Source organism: Microcebus murinus, chromosome 18 (assembly GCF_040939455.1).
Source record: "Microcebus murinus isolate Inina chromosome 18, M.murinus_Inina_mat1.0, whole genome shotgun sequence".
In the NCBI taxonomy this organism is placed as follows: domain Eukaryota; kingdom Metazoa; phylum Chordata; class Mammalia; order Primates; family Cheirogaleidae; genus Microcebus; species Microcebus murinus.
In genome coordinates, this window is record NC_134121.1 from 18,806,106 (window position 1) to 18,825,780 (window position 19,675).

Genomic DNA, 19,675 nt, shown 5'->3' on the forward strand with positions numbered 1-19,675 from the left:
CCAAAGTGTTGCAATTACAGGTGTGAACCAGTATACCCAGCCTAGCTGTATCCTTCTATAAGAGGTAGTACTGGTTGATTCTACTTTAAGTAGTCATAGAAGAGAGTTCTCAAAATCAACAATCATGTATTTTCAGTCCATTAAGCAATCTAAAAGGGAATAACAAGGAATTAAAAGCCTTGGTTCCACTTGCTTGTTACAATGTGGTGTTTCTTATCCATATACAAATGTCTGTGACTAACAAAAGTCACTTATAATTTATAAGAACATAGGAAAAAGTATGTTTTATTTATTTTTGTTTTTTGAGACAGAGTCTCACTTTGTTGGCCAGGCTAGAGTAAGTGTTGTGGCGTCAGCCTAGCTCACAGCAACCTCAAATTCCTGGGCTCGAGCAATCCTCCTGCCTCAGCCTCCCAAGCAGCTGAGACTACAGGCATGCACCACCATGCCCAGCTAATTTTTTCTATATATGTTAATTGGCCAATTAATTTCTTTCTATTTTAGGTAGAGATGGGGTCTCTCTCAGGCTGGTTTCGAACTCCTGACCTCGAGCAATCCGCCTGCCTCGGCCTTCCAGAGTGCTAGGATTACAGGCGTGAGCCACCGTGCCCAGACAAAAAAGTTTATTTTTAGCCATGAAGATTTGGAACTTATGATAGTTTAGTACATTTTGAGATCAGGCAGATATTAGAGTGCATTGGTGAATATCTAGAGGCATTTATCCTGGTTATTTATCATAGGCAGCAAGGTACTGGCATTTACTACTTAGAGAAATTTTTAGAGTAGGATTATAGTTGCTTATACCCCAAACCTCTGCTTTTATCTGTTTTTCTATATTATGCTTCAGTTTAAGATATGGTTAAAAGTTTCTAAATAACCATTCCCCACTAAAGAGAGTTCCTTGGAGAAATCGTTAATTCCAGTGCTGAGTCAGGATAAATATAAGATGAGCCTGGAATATCTTGTAGTACCAGAAAGTAATGAAATGCTCAAAAAATGACATGTCTAAAGGACATAGAGCCAGCTTAAGCCAAATCTGGGACAATATGAGTTTCAAAATGAATAATGACAATAATGGTTTATAACCTATTGAATAAAATAAAGAGGGGTAGAGTAAATGCCAACAAATAAATAGAGAATAATAATGTTAGAAAAATCACCATTTTGCAGCATCATACTAATAATCGATTCATGGGAGAATCAACAGTGGAAAGTTTGAAGAAGAATTAAGATAATTACCTGGTTTCAAACTATTTCCCCACAGATTACTTATAATTACAAAGAGAAATGTGGGAACTTTACTATGGAAAAACCGAGAGGGCACTGCTGTGACCCGGTGATCATCACCTGATGCTATTATGTACCTAGAAGGACACAGTGGCACCTCTGTGCTATTCACACCAAAAATGTGCTGAGTCTAATGATGTGGAAACTTCAGACAAACCAAATTGAGGGATTTTGTAAAACAGTTCTTCAAAAATATTAAGGTCTTGAACATAAGAAAAGACTGAGGAACTATTTCAGATTGAAGGAATCTGAAGGGACGTGACAAATGAAACGTACAATCTTAGATTGGCTCTTGCATCGGGGGAGGAAATTGGGATAATTGGTGAAATTTGAATGTGGACTATATTCCAGATGATAGTATTGAATGAGTGTTAAATTTTTACCAATTTGATAATTGTTCTCTGGTTACAAGAGAGAATACCCTTGTTTTTAAAATGTATGTGCCGAAATATTAGGGTTGACAGGTATGATGTTGTCTGTAGCTAATTCTCAGACAGTTTAGGAAAAAACACAGAACAAGCAAACGGGGGAAGATGTTAATTGGTGAATCTGGGTGAAGGAGATACTGGGTGGAGGAGATACATTTGCAGTTCTTCTGAAAGTTTGAAATTATTTCAAAATAATTTTTCTTGAAACCTGCCATCTCAGAGGAATTCCTAAATGTTGTAATGAATCCAGTGCTACTTTCATCATTAAAATAGTATAATGGGTTCAAAGTCTCTTGGGTAACTAGATCGTCCTTTTGTTCTTTTTTTTTTTTCACTTACATTTTGATTAGTTGTCACAAGATGCCTGTTGAGTAGCTAGGATCTAGTGGCAAGCATTTTTTAAATGTGCAGCTAAAATAGGATTTTTAACATATCCAGTGACTTCTGCTTTTTCTATAAGAAATAACTTGCTGAAAACATTAAGTATGTTGAGATTAAATATTAAAAGATTCACAATATCATATTCAGCTTAATGCAGCGATTAAAAGAAGTATGAGGGTGGGTGAGGTGGCTGCTCAAGCCTGTAATCCTAACACTTTGGGAGGCCGAGGAGGGAGGATTGATTGCTTAAGCCCAGGAGTTGGAGACCAGCCTAGCAATGTAGTAAGACCTCCATGTCTATAAAAATATAGAAAAGTTGGCTAGGCGTGGTGGTGTGTACCTGTAGTCCCAGATACTTGGGGGTGCTGAGGCAGGAGGATTGCTGGAGCTCAGGAGTTTGAGGTTGCTGTGGGCTGTGATAATGCCATTGCACTCCCGCCTGAGGGACTGAGTGAGACCCTAGAAAAATAAAGAATAGAAAAAAAATGAACTCTCCCAAGTTTATGTTAAATATCAATGACATGTTTACTTATCTAAGTTATTTATCTCAATATTTGCTTTCCTTCATCTCCTGAAGAATCTTATAGTATTTTCTTTTCTTTTTTTGATACAGTCTCACTTTATTGCCCAGGCTAGAGTGAGTGCCGTGGCGTCAGCTCACTCACATCAACCTCAAACTCCTGGGCAAACTCAAGCAATCCTGCTACCTCAGCCTCCCCAGTAGCTGGGACTGCAGGCATGCGCTACCATGCCCGGCTAATTTTTTCTATATGTATCAGATGGCCAATTAATTTCTATTTATAGTAGAGACGGGGTCTGACTCTTGCTCAGTTGGTTTCGAACTCCTGACCTTGAGCAATCCGCCCACCTCGGCCTCCCAGAGTGCTAGGATCACAGGCGTGAGCCACCACGCCCGGCCTCTTATAGTATTTTTTTTTCCCTCTTCTGGACCCTTTCTTGGTTTCTGGTGACACTAATTAATCTGTTCAGGAATGCTAGTTTTAAAGGAAAAATGTTAACTTACCTATTTTATACTGTTACTAAGTGAGCACTAATTGCTCCTAATTTCTCTTTCTTCAACTCCTAACCTTGAGCGATCCTCCTGCTTTGGGCTCCCAGAGTGCTAGGATTAGAGGTGTGAGCCGCTGCGCCTGGCCCTCTTTCTTCATCTTTTTCCTAACATACCCAAGGCTTTTAATTCCTGATTAATGATTTCTCTATTTATACCATCTTCTTAAAGGGAGCATATTATTTTTCTTCCAAATATTTTAAAGCCACCAAATGAAATTGATTATGCCTAAAAAAGATTTGCCTGGTTTTTTGTTTTTTTTGTTTTTTTTTAAGTAGTTTAGGTAGAACAATTATTTCTTTGTATTTTCAAAGGGAAAACGGATTGACTAAACTATTAGGTGCCATCATCTGTTGTTGACCCCACAAACAAGAAAAAAATATTTGTTGATGCCCACTATTTCTAAAGCAGTACAATAGTATTTGTCATACTTTTAAAATTAATAAGATTTTCATTTATATTATTTAATGTACTAGCTTGACACATGAGATTGCTAGTTTTCAATGGTTTAAAACCTATAAAAATGGCAAATTTATATAGTTTTAAGCTGATGTGTGATTTTAGAGACTCTTAAGTTCTCTTAGAATTTTAGTCATTTTAAAATCACTTTCATAGTAACTGTTTTGTATATAAACAATTAAATGTTGAATGTATATCCCTTAATCTGAAATTTCCCTCTTAAAATAATGTGCAGTCAGATGAATTTTGAGTGACAGGAGTAATTGTGATGCTTGGTAAGAGCAGGAGACAGGATATATATTGTTAGTGTGACTATGTTATAAAACAAGAAGCAAATATACAAAATATAACCATATTGACTATTTTTTATGTATATTTGAAAGTACAATATAAACACATTTATAAATCAGTTTTATTGAGGTAAACTTGAATAGCAGTAAAATTCTACAGTTTGGAAGAGTTCTGACAAATGTGCATATTGCCATCACCATAATCAAGACATAGGCTGCAGTGACTCAAGCCTGTAATCCTAGCACTTTGGGAGGCCGAGGCAGGAGGATCACTTGAGGCCAGGAGTTCGGTCAGTGTAGCCAGATCCTATCTCTGCAAAAGATTTAAAAATTACCCAGGTGTGGTGGAGGGTGCCTGTATTTTCAGCTATTCCAGAGGCTGAGGCAGGAGGATTGCCTGAGCTCAGGAGTTTGAGGCTGCTGTGAGCAATGACCATGCATCTGTACTCCAGCCTGGGTGACAGGACAAGAAATTGTCTCTTTAAAAAAAGATAAAGAACATTTCCATCACTCTAAAATGTGCCCTAGTGCCTCTCTGTAGTCTGTCCTCACCCACTCCTAGCCATTAGTTGCCACCGATGTACTTTCATTGCAGTGGTTTTGCCTATTCTAGACTTTTCATTTCAGTGGAATCATACAAAATGTAAGTTTTTGTGTCTGGCTTCTTTCATTTAGTATATCCTTTTTTTTTTGAGACAGAGTCTTGCTCTGTCTCCCTAGCTAGAGTGCAGTGGCGTCACATCATAGCTCACTGCGGCTTCCAACTCATGAGCTCAGCTGTCCTCCTGCATCAGCCTCCTAAGTATCTGGGACTACCAGTGCCCACTGTCATGCCAAGCTAGTTTTTCTCTGAGTGCATGTGAAGGCCTAGGATATTAGCGTACACTACTGCAGACTTTATAAACTCTGTACATATAAGCTACATTAAATTTATAAAAAAATAAAAATATTCCTTATCTAATAACGAGGGAAAAAAATAAAATAAAAATAATTGCACTATGACAGCAATAGCATCACTAGGCAATAGGAATTTTTCAGCTCCCTTATAATCTTATGGAACCTCTGTCATATATGTGATCCATCGTTGATTGAAATGTTACGTGGCCCTTGACTGTTCATTGTGGAGTGATTAAATCAAGCTAATAGACATGTCCTTGGCCTCACCTGCTTATCATTTTTTTGTGGTAAGAGCATTTAAAATCTTTTGGCAATTTAAAAATATGTAATATGTTATTATTATTAACTGTAGTCACTGTGCTATGTAATAGATCACTAAAACTTATTTCTCTTGTCTAACTAGAACTTTGTACCCTTTCACCAACATCTTCCCTTTCCCCTCCTTGTTAAGGATTTTTATATCTTATGTTCATGAAGGCTACTTACTGGCCTATAGTTTTCTTAGAATGTCTTTGTGTTTGTCAGTGTAATGCTGGCCTCATAAAATGCTTTGGGAAATGTTCCTTCCTCTTAATTTTTTTGGAAGAGTTTGTATACAGCTGGTATTATTTTTTCCTTAAATATTTAGTAGAATTCACCAATGAAGTGACTTGGGCCTGGAAGGGTTTTAATACAAATTCAATTTCTTTAATTGACATAGAACTATTCAAGTTCTCTACTTCTTAGCAAACTTTGGTAGTTTGTGTTTCTTAAGAAATTTGTCTTGTTTCATCTAAGTTGTGAAATTTATTGGCTAAAAGTTATCCATAAATATTCTCTTCTCACCCTTTTAATGTCTGTAGGACCTGTGGTTATGTCCCCTCTTTCAAGCCTGATATTGATAATTTATGTCTTTTCTTTCTTTTCTTTTTTTTTTGACTTCAAAAAATTTGTTCTCAAAGAACCAGCTCTTGGTTTCATTATTCTTCTTCATTGTTTGTTGTTGTTTTCTCTTTCATTGGATTCTGCTGTGATCTTTATTTTTTCCTTTCTTCTTACTTGGGTTTAATTTGCTGCTGTTAATTTGCTTTACAAATCTTAACCACCTCAGTTTCTCTGAACTTCGATCTCTGTCTCATCAATTCAGCAAGACTGTTGGGCTATGTTCGAATGTCTTTTCCTGGCACCGCAGCCTGGAAATTTCCTTCAAGCAGTAAGCTTTGGCAATTGTAGGGCTCACTTTATTTGTTTCTGTCTCTGAGATCATAGAATAATAAGAAATAAATTCTATCACTTTACCTTTTAACCAGTTCACTCCACACTTTCTCTTCTGGGTTTGCATTTACTGTAGAACAAATTGATACCAAGATCTGCTCAAACTCAATGCATTGTCTATCCTTAAATTACTTGCAGGTGGAGACATCTCACAATCACAGGTTCATGCTGGATTTTATAAGTTCTCTTAGTATGGTATAGTGGGTGTTTATACACATTTTTGTTGTTGTTATTGACTAATTTCTGTCCTAGAGCTAAATGGCCTTCAGTGACAGATGAGACCTCTCTCTTTGACTCCTTTACAAATATATACAGCCCGGAAGTGTTGGAGGGGCTAAGTGGATTTTTGGTTTTTTTAAGATATTTTGGGCTTGTGTTCCATCACTAGATTCAGTCTTTGTCTAAATATATTATGTGCAATTCTTATTATTGTCACTTGTAACTTAATGTTTGTTTGCTACTATTCTCAACTTATTCACTGGAGTAATTCTGAGTTTGAAAATACAATCATGTAAACAATGTTTACTTGCCTGGTTTTGTTTTGTAGGTGGTATAGCTGTATGCTAGGGAAGAAATGTAGCCTGGCACCTCTGAAGGAAGAGCTTCGCATACAAGGGGTGAGGCTTTGTCGTTTCCGTACTGGTGTGTCTACTTTTTTTCTTTCTTTTTTTTTTTTTTTGAGACAGAGTCTCACTTTGTTGCCCAGGCTAGAGTGAGTGCCGTGGCGTCAGCCTAGCTCATAGCAACCTCAAACTCCTGGGCTCAAGCGATCCTTCTGCCTCAGCCTCCTGAGGTGTATCTACTTTTGATGGCAGTTTTAGTATAGAATTTTCCTTTATAACCTGAAACTCTAAATGTGATGCTGTTTTTGTTTTTTCCTTGTTTTTTAAATTTTGTAATTTTAGGGCAAAAGGGACTTTTTATAGATTATTTTAAAACAAGGTCTTCTTTGACAATTAAAACAAAAAAGAGGTGGAGGAAAACAGATGGGTAGGATGTCAGAGAAAAACCAGAAATCAAAAAACCTGATGTCTACCACTGACCTCTTATCTGACTCCTTTTGTAGGTGCAGAACTGAAGGCTAGATAGTCAAAGGGCTTATTGCAGGCCACACAGCTAGTTATGAAAGAATAGCTAGAACCAGAAGACAGTGTCAGGCCATCGTGCTTCCCACTAGGGTGACAGTCCACATGAGTGCAGTCTTCTGCTCCTGTTCTGAAAGGCAAGTCACAAATAAATACTTCCCTGACCACTTCCCTCCCAGTTTATGGTGTTTGGCATGAGTAGGCATGAGTAAGACGACTTTTCAGCAAAAGGGGTTAGATGTGGCTCAGTAGCAGAAACCAAGCTTCTGACCTCTGGGTTCTCTCTGATATTCTACTCATTCTGTTTTCCCCACAACACCATTTCCTTGGTAAGTTGTAAAAGCTACAAAGTAGTTCCTTTTTCTTTTCTAAAATCTGATAGAAAGGGAGATCACACAGCTATGTCTAGCCAGCGTTGGTTGGCTCTCTTTCTTAAAAAAGCAAACAAAAAACCACTTGAATCATTTTACAAATGATTCTCTGAAGAGCTGTGTTTTAGATGTTTCAAATATTTGAACCTTCAAGCCAGATCTATAAATTCTAATGTTTTATGGAAGGAAAAAAAAGACAACTTTGTTGAGAGATAATGTATTTATTCATTATTAGGCAGCTGTGTTTACCTGGTTTTTGATAATAGTGTTTGTAAGCTGATTATAGAGAAAGACCAACAGATATTTAACGTGAGGCAGCAGCCAGAAACATATTGGTGGAATAATGTCAGTTTGACAAGATGCCATGTTTGTCGGTTTCAGGTTCCAAAAGTCACCTACACTGAATTCTGTCAAGGTCGGACAATGAGATGGGCCTTAGCTTGGAGTTTTTATGATGATGTAACAGTACCAGTAAGTAGAGACTTTGCCTCAGCTTCTCCAAATGCCAGCACATGGTGGGTTTTAGTGGGTCATAAATGAACCCACTCTGTATTGTCTTGTTTCACTGAAGTGTGCCCTAAATGCTTATGTCATAATGGAAAGTGCTTGTAACCAAGACAGAGTCCTGGAAGGCTGGCAGTGGTGCCTGTGGAGCCTTCCCTTGAAGGTTTTTGCAACACAGTGATTCTTGCTCAGCAGACAGAAATGCATCTTTTAGGAATCAGAAGTTCAGATAATATAACCTGTAGAAACATGTTGCATAATTACTCTGGTGGACATTCCTCAAGAATTGAAGTCTGTTTCTTTTCCTTTCCCACTGCTGCTTTCCTAGAATTACCGCCTCCTGGGGTTCCTGTGAATTTAGAAATTGTCTTTTGGGGTTGTAGGCTTTCCATGTGTGACACTTAGAGATTGTTCTAGTGAAGGGTTCTAGCTAGGCCTTACGATCAGCACTAGAATATTAGCCATTTTTGAAGCTGGATGATAGGTCATTATCTCATTCTCTCTACTTTGTGCATGCTTGAACATTTTCTGGAATAAAGTTTTTAAAAATGATTTTTTCACAAATGTCTCTTTGTCCTCTGTGCTGCTGTATGTAAAAGAAAAATGCTTCTAAGCTGGCCAGACTGAATGATTTTCTGGGCTGGGCTGAGAGGTGGTGACAGAATGGCATCTGTTTGTTCTCACAGTTCCCTCCCAAGAGTGATTGACTTCCTGTTGCCTGGAGCCTCCTACCTTCAGTTTCTGAACACACTGCTCTGCACGTGTTCCTTCTTGCCATAGTGTTTGTGGCAGCCTGGTACCTGTGGCTCCATTTCTCTCTCCTCAGTCCAGATGGCAGGCCTGTTCTGGGTTGTTCTCTCCTAAGGTTTTAGCTGCTGTTGGTCTCTAAAGTCGTGGTGAATGTGACTGTGTCTCTGAGTCTCTCTTGCTGCTCTTGTAGGGCAGAAGAATAGAGACGTGTGGAAGCACAAGGGGATGATTTGCAGATACTACCTTGTTTCTGAAAACTTGAGCTCAAATTTGAGACTGAGCCTGTCCTTCCTCCACTCTGCAGCTAGGTGTGCTGCTGAGCTAAAATACGCTCCCCAGTGCTGTTTGAACGACCTTCCCCATGGAAGCCTAGATAGACTCCTGGACAGTGCTGTAGAGTGTTTATAGGTCTGTGTTTGAAATAGTCACTAGTTAAAAAGATGTTCTTGCTTTTTTGACCATCCCCCTTCACCCTGCCCCGAAGGATTATTCTTTCTGTCATCTGGATACCAGGCTTTCACACCAAGTGGTTAAAATCATTAGTAAATGCTCTAAGTTATCCCCATACAGACACTAACAGCTGCAGGAAAGTAGAACAGCACCTGCTTCCAAATGCTTTCTGCTTAACCTGCTTCTACATTTGTTGGCGCTGCAGGTGGAAGAGCTGATAATGAGCCCCGGCGCTCCCCATGCCAGCTCAGAGACCACAGTCCAGCTCAGAGACCAGAGTCACCATGGCTCTCTTGGTTTAGTGGCCATGGCAGATCCAAGTATCAAAGGGCACTGTGTTTCCGTGTTTAAAAATCAGCTTATTTTGAAAGGAGCCCTAAAGCTACCCTGGCTCCCTCTTTTAGAGCATCCTTCCGTTCTGTTCATAGTTCTCAAGCATCAAAGAATGCCTCTTGCTAAGGGCCTCAGATTTCTCCCGTGCTAGAGTATTCCTCCCTCCCCGCCACTACCCCCAACCCAAGCCATTAACAATGCATTCCCAAGTGTTCCATTAGATGTACTTAAACTGCTACAGGAAAAGTGGCAATTTCTGATTTGTAGTAACCCAGCAACAGTTTCTTAGTACTGGTGCCCTTGATTAGCAACTGCTTTCCCTGGGGGTAGTCCCAGGGAGCTCATGAGGTTTTTATTTGGCTATCCTCTTGATTCTCCTCCCCATCCCCTGCTTTTTCTGAAAAAATCACCTAGCTTTGCCCTCTTGCTCCTGTTGGTGCTGAGGCAGGAGGAGGATGCTGTTTGAGACAAGGAATAGAGCTAGTTAAGCAGAAATACTGACCTACTTCCCCACCCCCACTCCCACCATTTTAGGGTAAATGTGCAAGTTACTATGGCAACTTCTGTTTTCACTTATCTGGGGCCTACTGACTCGTTTCTGTTGGTGCTGAATGCTGAAAAATTCTAATTCACTGGTGATTCAAGTGCCTACACTAAGCCCATTGCTGTTGTCTGGATTTATTTAAGCAGCAAAAAGACAGGTCCTAGTGTTGATAGAATTTCTGTACCATCATTTCTGACTGATGATGAATAGAGGGAAGCATATTGTGAGGCCTGTTCTTTACAGAATTCTACCAAGCCACTTAGAAAGCCTCTTTGTTCCAGTTTTCCTCTAATTGCTCCAGGCATTATTTTAGCTTTGCTTTGGTTTGACATTTGTTAGAAGAAAAAGGAAAAAAAAATGTGGCTTTAGTAAATTGTGCACTCTTAGTATGAGCATTGCTCAGGAACTATGGTTTCAAAAAGTATCCCTTTGCACTTAAGGCATTTGCTTTAAACCTGGGACTTTCCTGTCTAGGGAGTAATGACTGGAGGGCACTTCAGAGAGCAGATGGAGGGGAAAGGTCAAATTAATTAGGTAACTTTGTTTGGGGGCAGCTAGGGGTCTCCTGGCAGTAGAGCTTCCTGCCCCATAGGTTTTCTTTTCCTTCCTTCCTTCCTTCCTTCCTTCCTTCCTTCCTTCCTTCCTTCCTTCCTTCCTTCCTTCCTTCCTTCCTTTCCTTCCCTTCCCTTTCCTTCCCTTCCCTCCCCTCCCCTCCCCTCCCCTCCCCTCCCCTCCCCTCCCCTCCCCTCCCCTCCCCTCCCCTCCCCTCCCCTCCCCTCCCCTCCCCTCCCCTCCCCTCCCCTCCCCTCCCCTCCCCTCCCCTCCCCTCCCCTCCCCTCCCCTCCCCTCCCCTCCCCTCCCCTCCCCTCCCCTCCCCTCCCCTCCCCTCCCCTCCCCTCCCGTCACCTGGGCTAGAGTATAGTAGTATCAACCTAGCTCCTGGGCTCAAGCCATCCTCCTGCCTCAGCCTCCCGAGTAGCTAAGACTACAGGAGTACACCTCCACGCACAGCTACTTTTTCTATTTTTAGTGGAGATGGGATCTCACTCTTGCTCAGGCTGGTCTCGAACTCCTGAGCTCAAGTGATCCTCCTGCCTCAGCCTCTCAGAGTGCTAGGATTACAGGTGTGAACCACTGCACCAGGCCTCAATAGGTTTTCAAGCTGGTTCCATATAGCTGCGGGGTTCAGTGTAGGTGCCCCAGGAGTTGACAGTTGGGAGCAGACATCAGGTTGGTACTTCAGACCTCATGTTCATTTTAACCAGAGCTGATCTGCTTTTATCAATTTTATGTGTTGATTTTATTTGTTGAAAGGGTTAGGAAATGATTTGAAAATCAGCACTATATCAGGCTGTGCATTATGCTAGAAAACAGATGTGATGATTAGGAAGCTGAGTTCTTTTTTTTTTTTTGAGACAGAGTCTCGCTTTGTTGCCCAGGCTAGAGTGAGTGCCGTGACGTCAGCATAGCTCACAGCAACCTCAAACTCCTGGGCTCAAGTGAACCTACTGCCCCATCCTCCCAAGTAGCTGGGACTACAGGCATGCGCTACCATGCCCGGCTAATTTTTTCTCTATATATTAGTTGGCCAATTAATTTCTTCCTATTTATAGTAGAGACGGGGTCTTGCTCTTGCTCAGTTTAGTTTTGAACTCCTGGACTCAAACGATCCGCCCGCCTCGGCCTCCCAGAGAGCTAGGATTACAGGCGTGAGCCACCGCGCCCGGCCGGAAGCTGAGTTCTTGAGCAAAACGAAAGCTGAGGACTCTCCTCTTGGTTACTTTTCTTATGAAATGTGGTTTTCCTCATGATAACAAATAAGACATCGTTTTCTGTCCCTACAAATTATACATGAAAGAATTGATACAAAATCGTGTATGTTAGGTGATAGAAGAGGCTTGGGAAACAATCTGCAAAATTGTATATGAATAAGTGCTGAAATGACTGTGGGCAGGGTGGTCAGCAGTTCAGAAAGGGAATGGCTTGAACTGGACCAGGCAGAGACAACTTTATAGAGGAGGAATTATCAATGTATGACTTGTAGGTAGTTGGTACTCCATAAATATTTGTTGAATGTTTAAAGGAATGATATAGGACTTATTTTTATTTATTTATTTATTTTTGAGACAGAGTCTCACTACTAGTGTTGCCCGGGCTAGAGTGCTGTGGCGTCAGCCTTGCTCACAGCAACCTCAAACTCCTGGGCTTAAGCGATCCTTCTGTCTCAGCCTCCCAAATAGCTGGGACCATAAGCATGCGCCACCATGCCTGGCTAATTTTTTCTATATATATTTTTAGTGGGCCAATTACTTTGTTTCTGTTTTTAGTAGAGATGGGGTCTCACTCTTGCTAGGGCTGGTCTCGAACTCCTGACCTCGAGCGATCCACCCACCTCAGCTTCCCAGAGTGCTAGGATTATAGGCATGAGCCACTGCGCCCGGCCGATATAGGACTTATATTGAGAGCAACACCATTAGCAGGACATCAGTAAATTTAGTAGATTTGAAGCACTAGATAGAATCTTTGTTGTTGTGTGAATGTGTCACATAACTCATACCATTTTATTTCAACTTTATAGCAAGCAAGTGAAGTAGATACTTTTGTCTCCACTTAATAGTGGGGAAACTGAAGGCTCCAAAAAATCAGGTTGGAGCTCAGATCAGTCCCGTTTCACAGCCTGAGTGCTTGTCATCACTCTGACACTCTGCTCCCTAAAGTGCTGCCCCTTTTTTGGCCTGGCCATGATAACCTGATCATCCAGGCCCTCATGATCTTGCTTATGGACCATCCCAACAGCCTCTCCTCTACAAGTTACTTGGATTCATCCTAAGTTTACGATTCTGCTCAAAATGGTAAACTTTTGGGCTCATTTGGCTCCTTGGGCCTCCCGGATCCACCCTGACTTTTCCTTCCATCCTAGTCACTCTCTGTTTTCCTGACTATACCATCTCCTACCATAGTACCCTCAGCAGACTTGCCATGGTGCCAAAGTCAAAGCTGACTGTGTATAGCCTTTGCTCACATCGTGTTCTCTGTCTGGTCCTTCCCTCTGCCTTCCCTCCACTGAGCCTAGCCTAATTCCAACTTGTGCATAAAGCTTTCTTAACCATTCAGCCCACAGAGATCTCTCCCTTCCTTTGGACTTGTATTTATCTCTTTCAGTCACCTGTACTCCATGTAAACTACTTTATGGCGGTGTTTTGTTTGGCTCTGGCACAGTGTATCAACGCCAGAATACATTTCACAGCATGTAGGAAAGGCCTTTCGTGAGCTGGCCCCTTTCTGGCTTTGTGTTGAACAGGTTACTTCTCTAAGTTTCAGTTTCCTCAGTTGTAAAATTGAAAGTAATAATAGTGCCTGTCACATAGGGTTGTTCAGAGGATTAAATGTACTTCATACAGTACCTGGTATGTAGTAAGTGCTCAGGAAGATATATTGCGCTATCATTTCCCACCATTTTTCCCCCTACCCCATATTTGATGCTTCAGTAATGTTGAGCAACTGCTCCGATCCCTCTGCCTGGAGATTTCCTCCTCTGACAATCAGATTCCTCATCTGTCATGTCTTGGTTCAGATACTACCCCCTGTGGAGCTAGCCCTGACCCTAAGCTGGCCTTAATGATCCTCCTCTTCTGTTTACTGTGCTTTGTCCCTACACCCATTATTGTATCTTTTATGTAGCATCGCCCTAGCATAGCATCTGGGGCAGAGGCCCCCAAATAATAATTGTTGAATGAATGGAAATGAAGAAATAAATAATGTGGTACAGTTGCACCCAAGTACCAGCTATAGCAGAAAACAGTTACTGAGAAACCCCTAGGTATCAAGGTGGCAAGAAAGACCTTCCCAGGAAGCACCCTGTGCTCGTGAAGATGCCTCTTTTCTCTTTAAAATCCCTTTGAACTTTGTATTCTATTCCAAAGTATACATTTCTTTTTATTTTTTCAAATGTAAAATGATTTAATATTGAGTCAAATTGACCTTGTGAGAAGATACCCTATATTTATCATTTGATTCTATTGTTATTTATACAGAATATGACATAATAAGGTTTCTATAAATCATAAAAAGGTTAATTCAATATTTTTATATTTTTTAAATTTAGTTTTACCCTTTCTGTTTCCAAAAATGTGTTAAATACATTATTAAATACAGAATTAAATATAAGAATAGATTTGTAGGTATTTTATTTTGGTTTTGGCTTCTAATTTTTTTAATTCCTAAAGGAACTGTCCTTTGGAGCATGGAATTTTGTTAAAATTGCTTTCAGAGCACATATGGCTTATTTGAAATGTTCTCAAAAAAAATTTTTTTTTTTTTTTTTGGCTCATAACAGACCCGGAGAAAAAAAATTTTGTTGAGATGGAGTCTTGCTCTGTCAGCTGGGTTAGAATGCTGTGGCATTAGCCACCTGGGCTAGAGTGCCGTGGCATCAGCCTAACTCGTCGTAACCTCAAACTCCTGGGCTCAAGTGATCCTTCTGTCTCAGTCTCCCAAGTAGCTGGGACTACATGTATGAGCCACCATGCCTGGCTAATTTTTTCTATATATATGCTTTTAGTTGTCCAGCTAATTTCTTTCAATTTTTTTTTTTAGTAGAAACAGGGTCTCACCTCTTGCTCAGGCTGGTCTCAAACTCCTGACCTCAAGCGATCCTCCCGCCTCAGCCTGCCAGAGTGCTAGGATTATAGGCATGAGCTACTGCGCCCGTCCTAAATACCTTTAAATACCATGTCCCAGTAAAATAAAACCAGAGCTCCTTGAAGAAATGGTTCGTTCTAGATCTGGGATAGGGAAAAATATGAGCCTGGAACAACCTGTGATAGTAGAAAGCAAGGAAGCTATCAAAGACTATAATGAATATTATAAAAAAGATTCAGGAGCCAATTTGAGTAAACTCTCCATAACCAAAGATGGGACACAATCTGTATATCAGTGAAGAAAATAAGTACAATGGATTGGAAAATATCAAACAAGTTTAAATCCATGAGTTCATAATATTCCCCAAACAAAAAGCAAACCACCCTCTTTGATCACTTTTAGAAGATGCTAGGGAACCACCAACTCATTATTTTTAAAACTGGAAAATAAAGCAAAAGAATCAAGCAATGGGTGTGGTGGCTCACACCTGTAATCCCAGCTACTCAGGAGGCTGAGGTGAGAGGATGGCTTGAGCCCAGGAGTTGAAGACCAACTTGAGTGATAGAGCGAGACCTCGTCTCTAAAAAAAAAAAGAGAGAGAGAAAGAAAAGGAGAAAAAGAATCAAGCATTTATCCTGCCTTTACTAGATAAACTGTACCTCAAGGTAACCAAATAATCATAAGGGGAAGTTTCCCTTTATAGAAGTACCTCAGCTAGTAAATGAAGGAGGAATGACAGGTTTGGAACATCATTTTACAATATAGTGAGACCTCATCTCTAGAAAAATAAAAAGCTATTTTTCTTTATGTTATTTTTTGTAGAGACAAGTCTCACTGTGTTGTCCAGGGTGATCTTGAACTCCTGGCCTCAGGCAGTCCTCCCTTCTTGGCCTCCCAAAGTGCTGGGATTACAGGCGTGAGTCATCTTGACCAGCCATATTTGCAGGTTTTTACTTAACTTCATCAATTGTCCATCTATCCCATTCAAAAATCTCATTGAGATCTAGAAATTAAAGTGAGGATTTAAGAAGTTTGTAGATAGCTCTGCTAGGTAAAGCAGATTTTAAAATTTAAGAACTGTTTTTTGTTTTGGGGGGGCGGGGTTTGCCTGATTTATGGCTTCCATCTAATGTGTTTTAAATAATGCAACAAAATAACACTTGAAGCTCATCCCTTGTTGATTATCATCCATTAAATTTACTAGCAATTAAAAAGATGTAAGATCTGGCCGGGCGCTGTGGCTCACGCCTGTAATCCTAGCTCTTGGGAGGCCGAGGCGGGCGGATTGCTCAAGGTCAGGAGTTCAAAACCAGCCTGAGCGAGACCCCGTCTCTACTATAAATAGAAAGAAATTAATTGGCCAACTGATATATATATAAAAAATTAGCCGGGCATGGTGGTGCATGCCTGTAGTCCCAGCTACTCGGGAGGCTGAGGCAGAAGGATCACTCGAGCCCAGGAGTTTGAGGTTGCTGTGAGCTAGGCTGACGCCACGGCACTCACTCTAGCCTGGGCAACAAAGCGAGACTCTGTCTCAAAAAAAAAAAAAAAAAAAAAAGATGTAAGATCTATATCCCCTGCAACTCCTCATCAGGCTTCTTTCACACTGTAATTTGTAATTTCGGTAATATATCTTCTAATCTAAAATCAGTTGTAAAGTCACCTTATAGTTCTTTGCATTAAACTGGATTAGGCATTGTAAATGATTGAGGTTTTTTTTTTTTGGTAGACTTAAAATGTTGGATTATTTATGTATACCTTGCCTACTAAACTAGATTATGACAGTTTCAGTGTAGCACTCTCCATTTAAAATATTTGTGGTTTGTGATTAGCAAAATAAGATCATTTCAGTTGGAGAAAAACAGCTTCTATTTACTAGTATTTGTGGCAGGATGTAATAAAATCACCTAATACTAGGGGCCTGTGAGGTTGAATTTAACTATTAATTTCTTAAGACCTGATCTTGTATTTTACTGTAGCCCTGAATTTATATTTACAAACAAGAGGGAGAATGAAACAATTGCTGTAATCCACACTTAAGTTAATCTTTAATCACTTAAGAATCTGGCTTGAGAATTTCTGGATTATAAATTATCTGTTTCTTAAGTGACTAATTTCTATAGTAAAGTAAAACTAAATTCAAAACAGCCCTGAGATTGCATATGCATGTGTGTGTATTAAAGCAATTCATTTGACTGACAAAACTGGGGCCAAGGTGCAAGGTGGAGGAGCCATAGCTGAGATGGGGAAGTTTTCATTTTGGTCCCAGATAGCAGGGTAATCGTTATCTATTGTGTGGTTTCTGACTGCCTCAGAACTCTTTTTTTTTTTTTTTTTTTTTTTTTTTTTTTTTTTGAGACAGAGTCTGGCTTTGTTGCCCAGGCTAGAGTGAGTGCCGTGGCATCAGCCTAGCTCACAGCAACCTCAATCTGCCAGGCTCAAGTGATCCTCCTGCCTCAGCCTCCCAAGTAGCTGGGACTACAGGCATGTGCCACCATGCCCGGCTAATTTTTTGTATATATATATTTAGTTGGTCAATTATTTTCTTTCTATTTTTAGTAGAGACGGGGGGGGGGGGGGGGAGAGACCTGCCTCAGAACTTTAAAAGCAGATCCTTGATGGAGCTCTTGTCAGGTTTGGTGAGGATCTGTTTTCTCTGTTAATTTCTAGAAATGACGAAGAGTCTATTCTTAATTTTGGAGAAAGAGTTTTGTGGGTCCTGTTTAGCATGACAAATAAGAAACAACAGTATCATCACTTTGCTGGTTGGAATTAGTAAGCACGAATGATTGCTACCTCTGTGAGAAGAGAGGTGAAGCGGTCACCTTTCAGCGATGCTTGCAGGTGACTTTTGGTGTGCTGGATGGTGTCCCAGTCCAGTGAGCTCTCCATGGCAACAGCCTTGGGTGTTAGGAGGGAGAATGGGGGGGTCTGATTCTTGACCTCCATCATGCTCCCCCACACCACCATTTCTTCCTTTCCAGCTTAGTCATCTTGTTTTAAAAAGATTCTCAGTAGTCTGTGGAAATTATGTTTCTTGTGCTGGGTGATTGAGTAATAACAGTACTACTGTCTCAATGTCAATAGGAATTTGTCTCATCTTGTCTGAAACATAATTGAATAAGTTCAGGTTCAGACAGGTCTTAAAGTCCACTATTCATTTCTCAAGAGCAGGTTCTTATGCAGAGACACACACACACACACACACACACACACACACACACGCGTGCGCACAAGTGTGTCCTCCCCCCACACACACACCCTTTGTTTTTGGTCCTTTTCTTTCTTCTAAGCTTGTTTTCTAGCTTTTATTTTTATTTTTTTTTTTTTTGAGACAGAGTCTCGCTTTGTTGCCCAGGCTAGAGTGAGTGCCGTGGCGTCAGCCTAGCTCACAGCAACCTCCAACTCCTGGGCTCGAGCGATCCTTCTGCCTCAGCCTCCCGAGTAGCTGGGACTACAGGCATGCGCCACCATGCCTGGCTAATGTTTTCTATATATATTAGTTGTCCAATTAATTTCTTTCTATTTTTAGTAGAGATGAGGTCTCACTCTTGTTCAGGCTGGTTTCGAACTCCTGACCTTGAGCAATCCACCCGCCTCAGCCCCCCAGAGTGCTAGGATTACAGGCGTGAGCCACCACACCCAGCCTCTAGCATTTTTTAATTTCTGATTTTTGCTAGTTTTTGGTATGAAGAGAAAATATGGATTGTTGTTTTAGAAATATCATTTCTGATATTACTTTGTTTTCTAGCATAGAATTAACTGGCTATTTTGTTGTATACGTACACAATATGGGGCTGCTGGTTAGACCTTGGAAGGCCCCACGCAGTGATTGCAACTTGCTCTGTGTGTGTGCATGTGCTCTGTCCGTGTTGCCAGGTAAAATTGGAATTATCAGTAGCACAGTTATCAGATTCCTTTTCTAGGAAAGGATCTTCAAACCTGAATGGGTGTTTTCTCTTTTCGAGCCTTTTTCCTTACTCTACTCACCTGCTCATTTTGCTCCTAACTTTAGAATTGTCTTAGTTTTTTTTAAAGTTTTGATGTGTTTTGTCAACAAGTATAAATCTGTCTCTTAAAGCAGTGTCCATAGTGTATATGGTCTTAGCAAAGAGTCATTAAAAAATACTATTTAGAAAATTTTTGCTTTAAATAAATAAATTTTAAATACAGTGCTATCATTTGGTTTTTAAAATGGAACTTGAGTCCCTCTAGTGGGTACGGTGTAATTCACCTTCAGCTTGAGATAGAAAGGAAGGTGACAATCTTGATTCTAGAGGAAACTGCTTTCAAATCTAGTATGCTTACAGATACAGGCTGCTGTCAAGAAAAAAAAAAAAAAAAAAAAAAAAATCTAGCATGCTCATTGGTACTGGTACCCCTGTCCCCAGCTGACGGGCAGTGCTTAGGTAGTCATTGGCTTTGCCCTAACATCAGCCAAGATTTAGCAGTCCTCCTCTTCTGCCCATGTGACCTTAGTGGCTCTGGTCATTCCTTGCATGTGATCTCATAAGCTGTGGTTGACCAGCTGCTTTATTTCAAGCCTCAGCAAGTATAAATTCAAAGTACTAGTTGGTGATTTTTATGCCATATAGTTCTTCATAGAAAAGAGCACAGTGTCCCCAGGGTCCTTGAGTTGCCATGAAATAAAGAATTGCACAGGCCTGCTTTGGGCACAAAAGGTACATTAAGAATATTTAGCAACTGGAGGAGTTATATACTCATAGCCAGAAGAGAGGCAGCATGGTAAGGTTGGAAAGAACCTGGGTTTGGGGTTCAAATCCTAACTTCAGTTACTAGCTGTGTGAACTTGAGCTGTAATGACATAACCAGCCTTTATGTATTTTTATTTTCTCTTTTGTAAAATGGGGAGATGATAAAACTACCTTGCAGGGTTGTTTTAAGTATTGAAAATAACACATGCAAAGGCCT

General features: G+C 40.5%; 1 protein-coding gene across 1 annotated transcript in view; it reads left to right on the forward strand.

Moving 5' to 3' along the window:
- The window catches only part of METTL16 (methyltransferase 16, RNA N6-adenosine), a 67,690-nt gene that overhangs the window by 46,570 nt on the left and 1,445 nt on the right, over positions 1–19,675 (forward strand). Inside the window, exons 7-8 of the mRNA XM_012740782.2 lie at positions 6,613–6,682; positions 7,903–7,992. Of these exons, the coding sequence (XP_012596236.2) occupies positions 6,613–6,682; positions 7,903–7,992 (160 nt within the window). The remainder of the gene's footprint in view (positions 1–6,612; positions 6,683–7,902; positions 7,993–19,675) is intronic.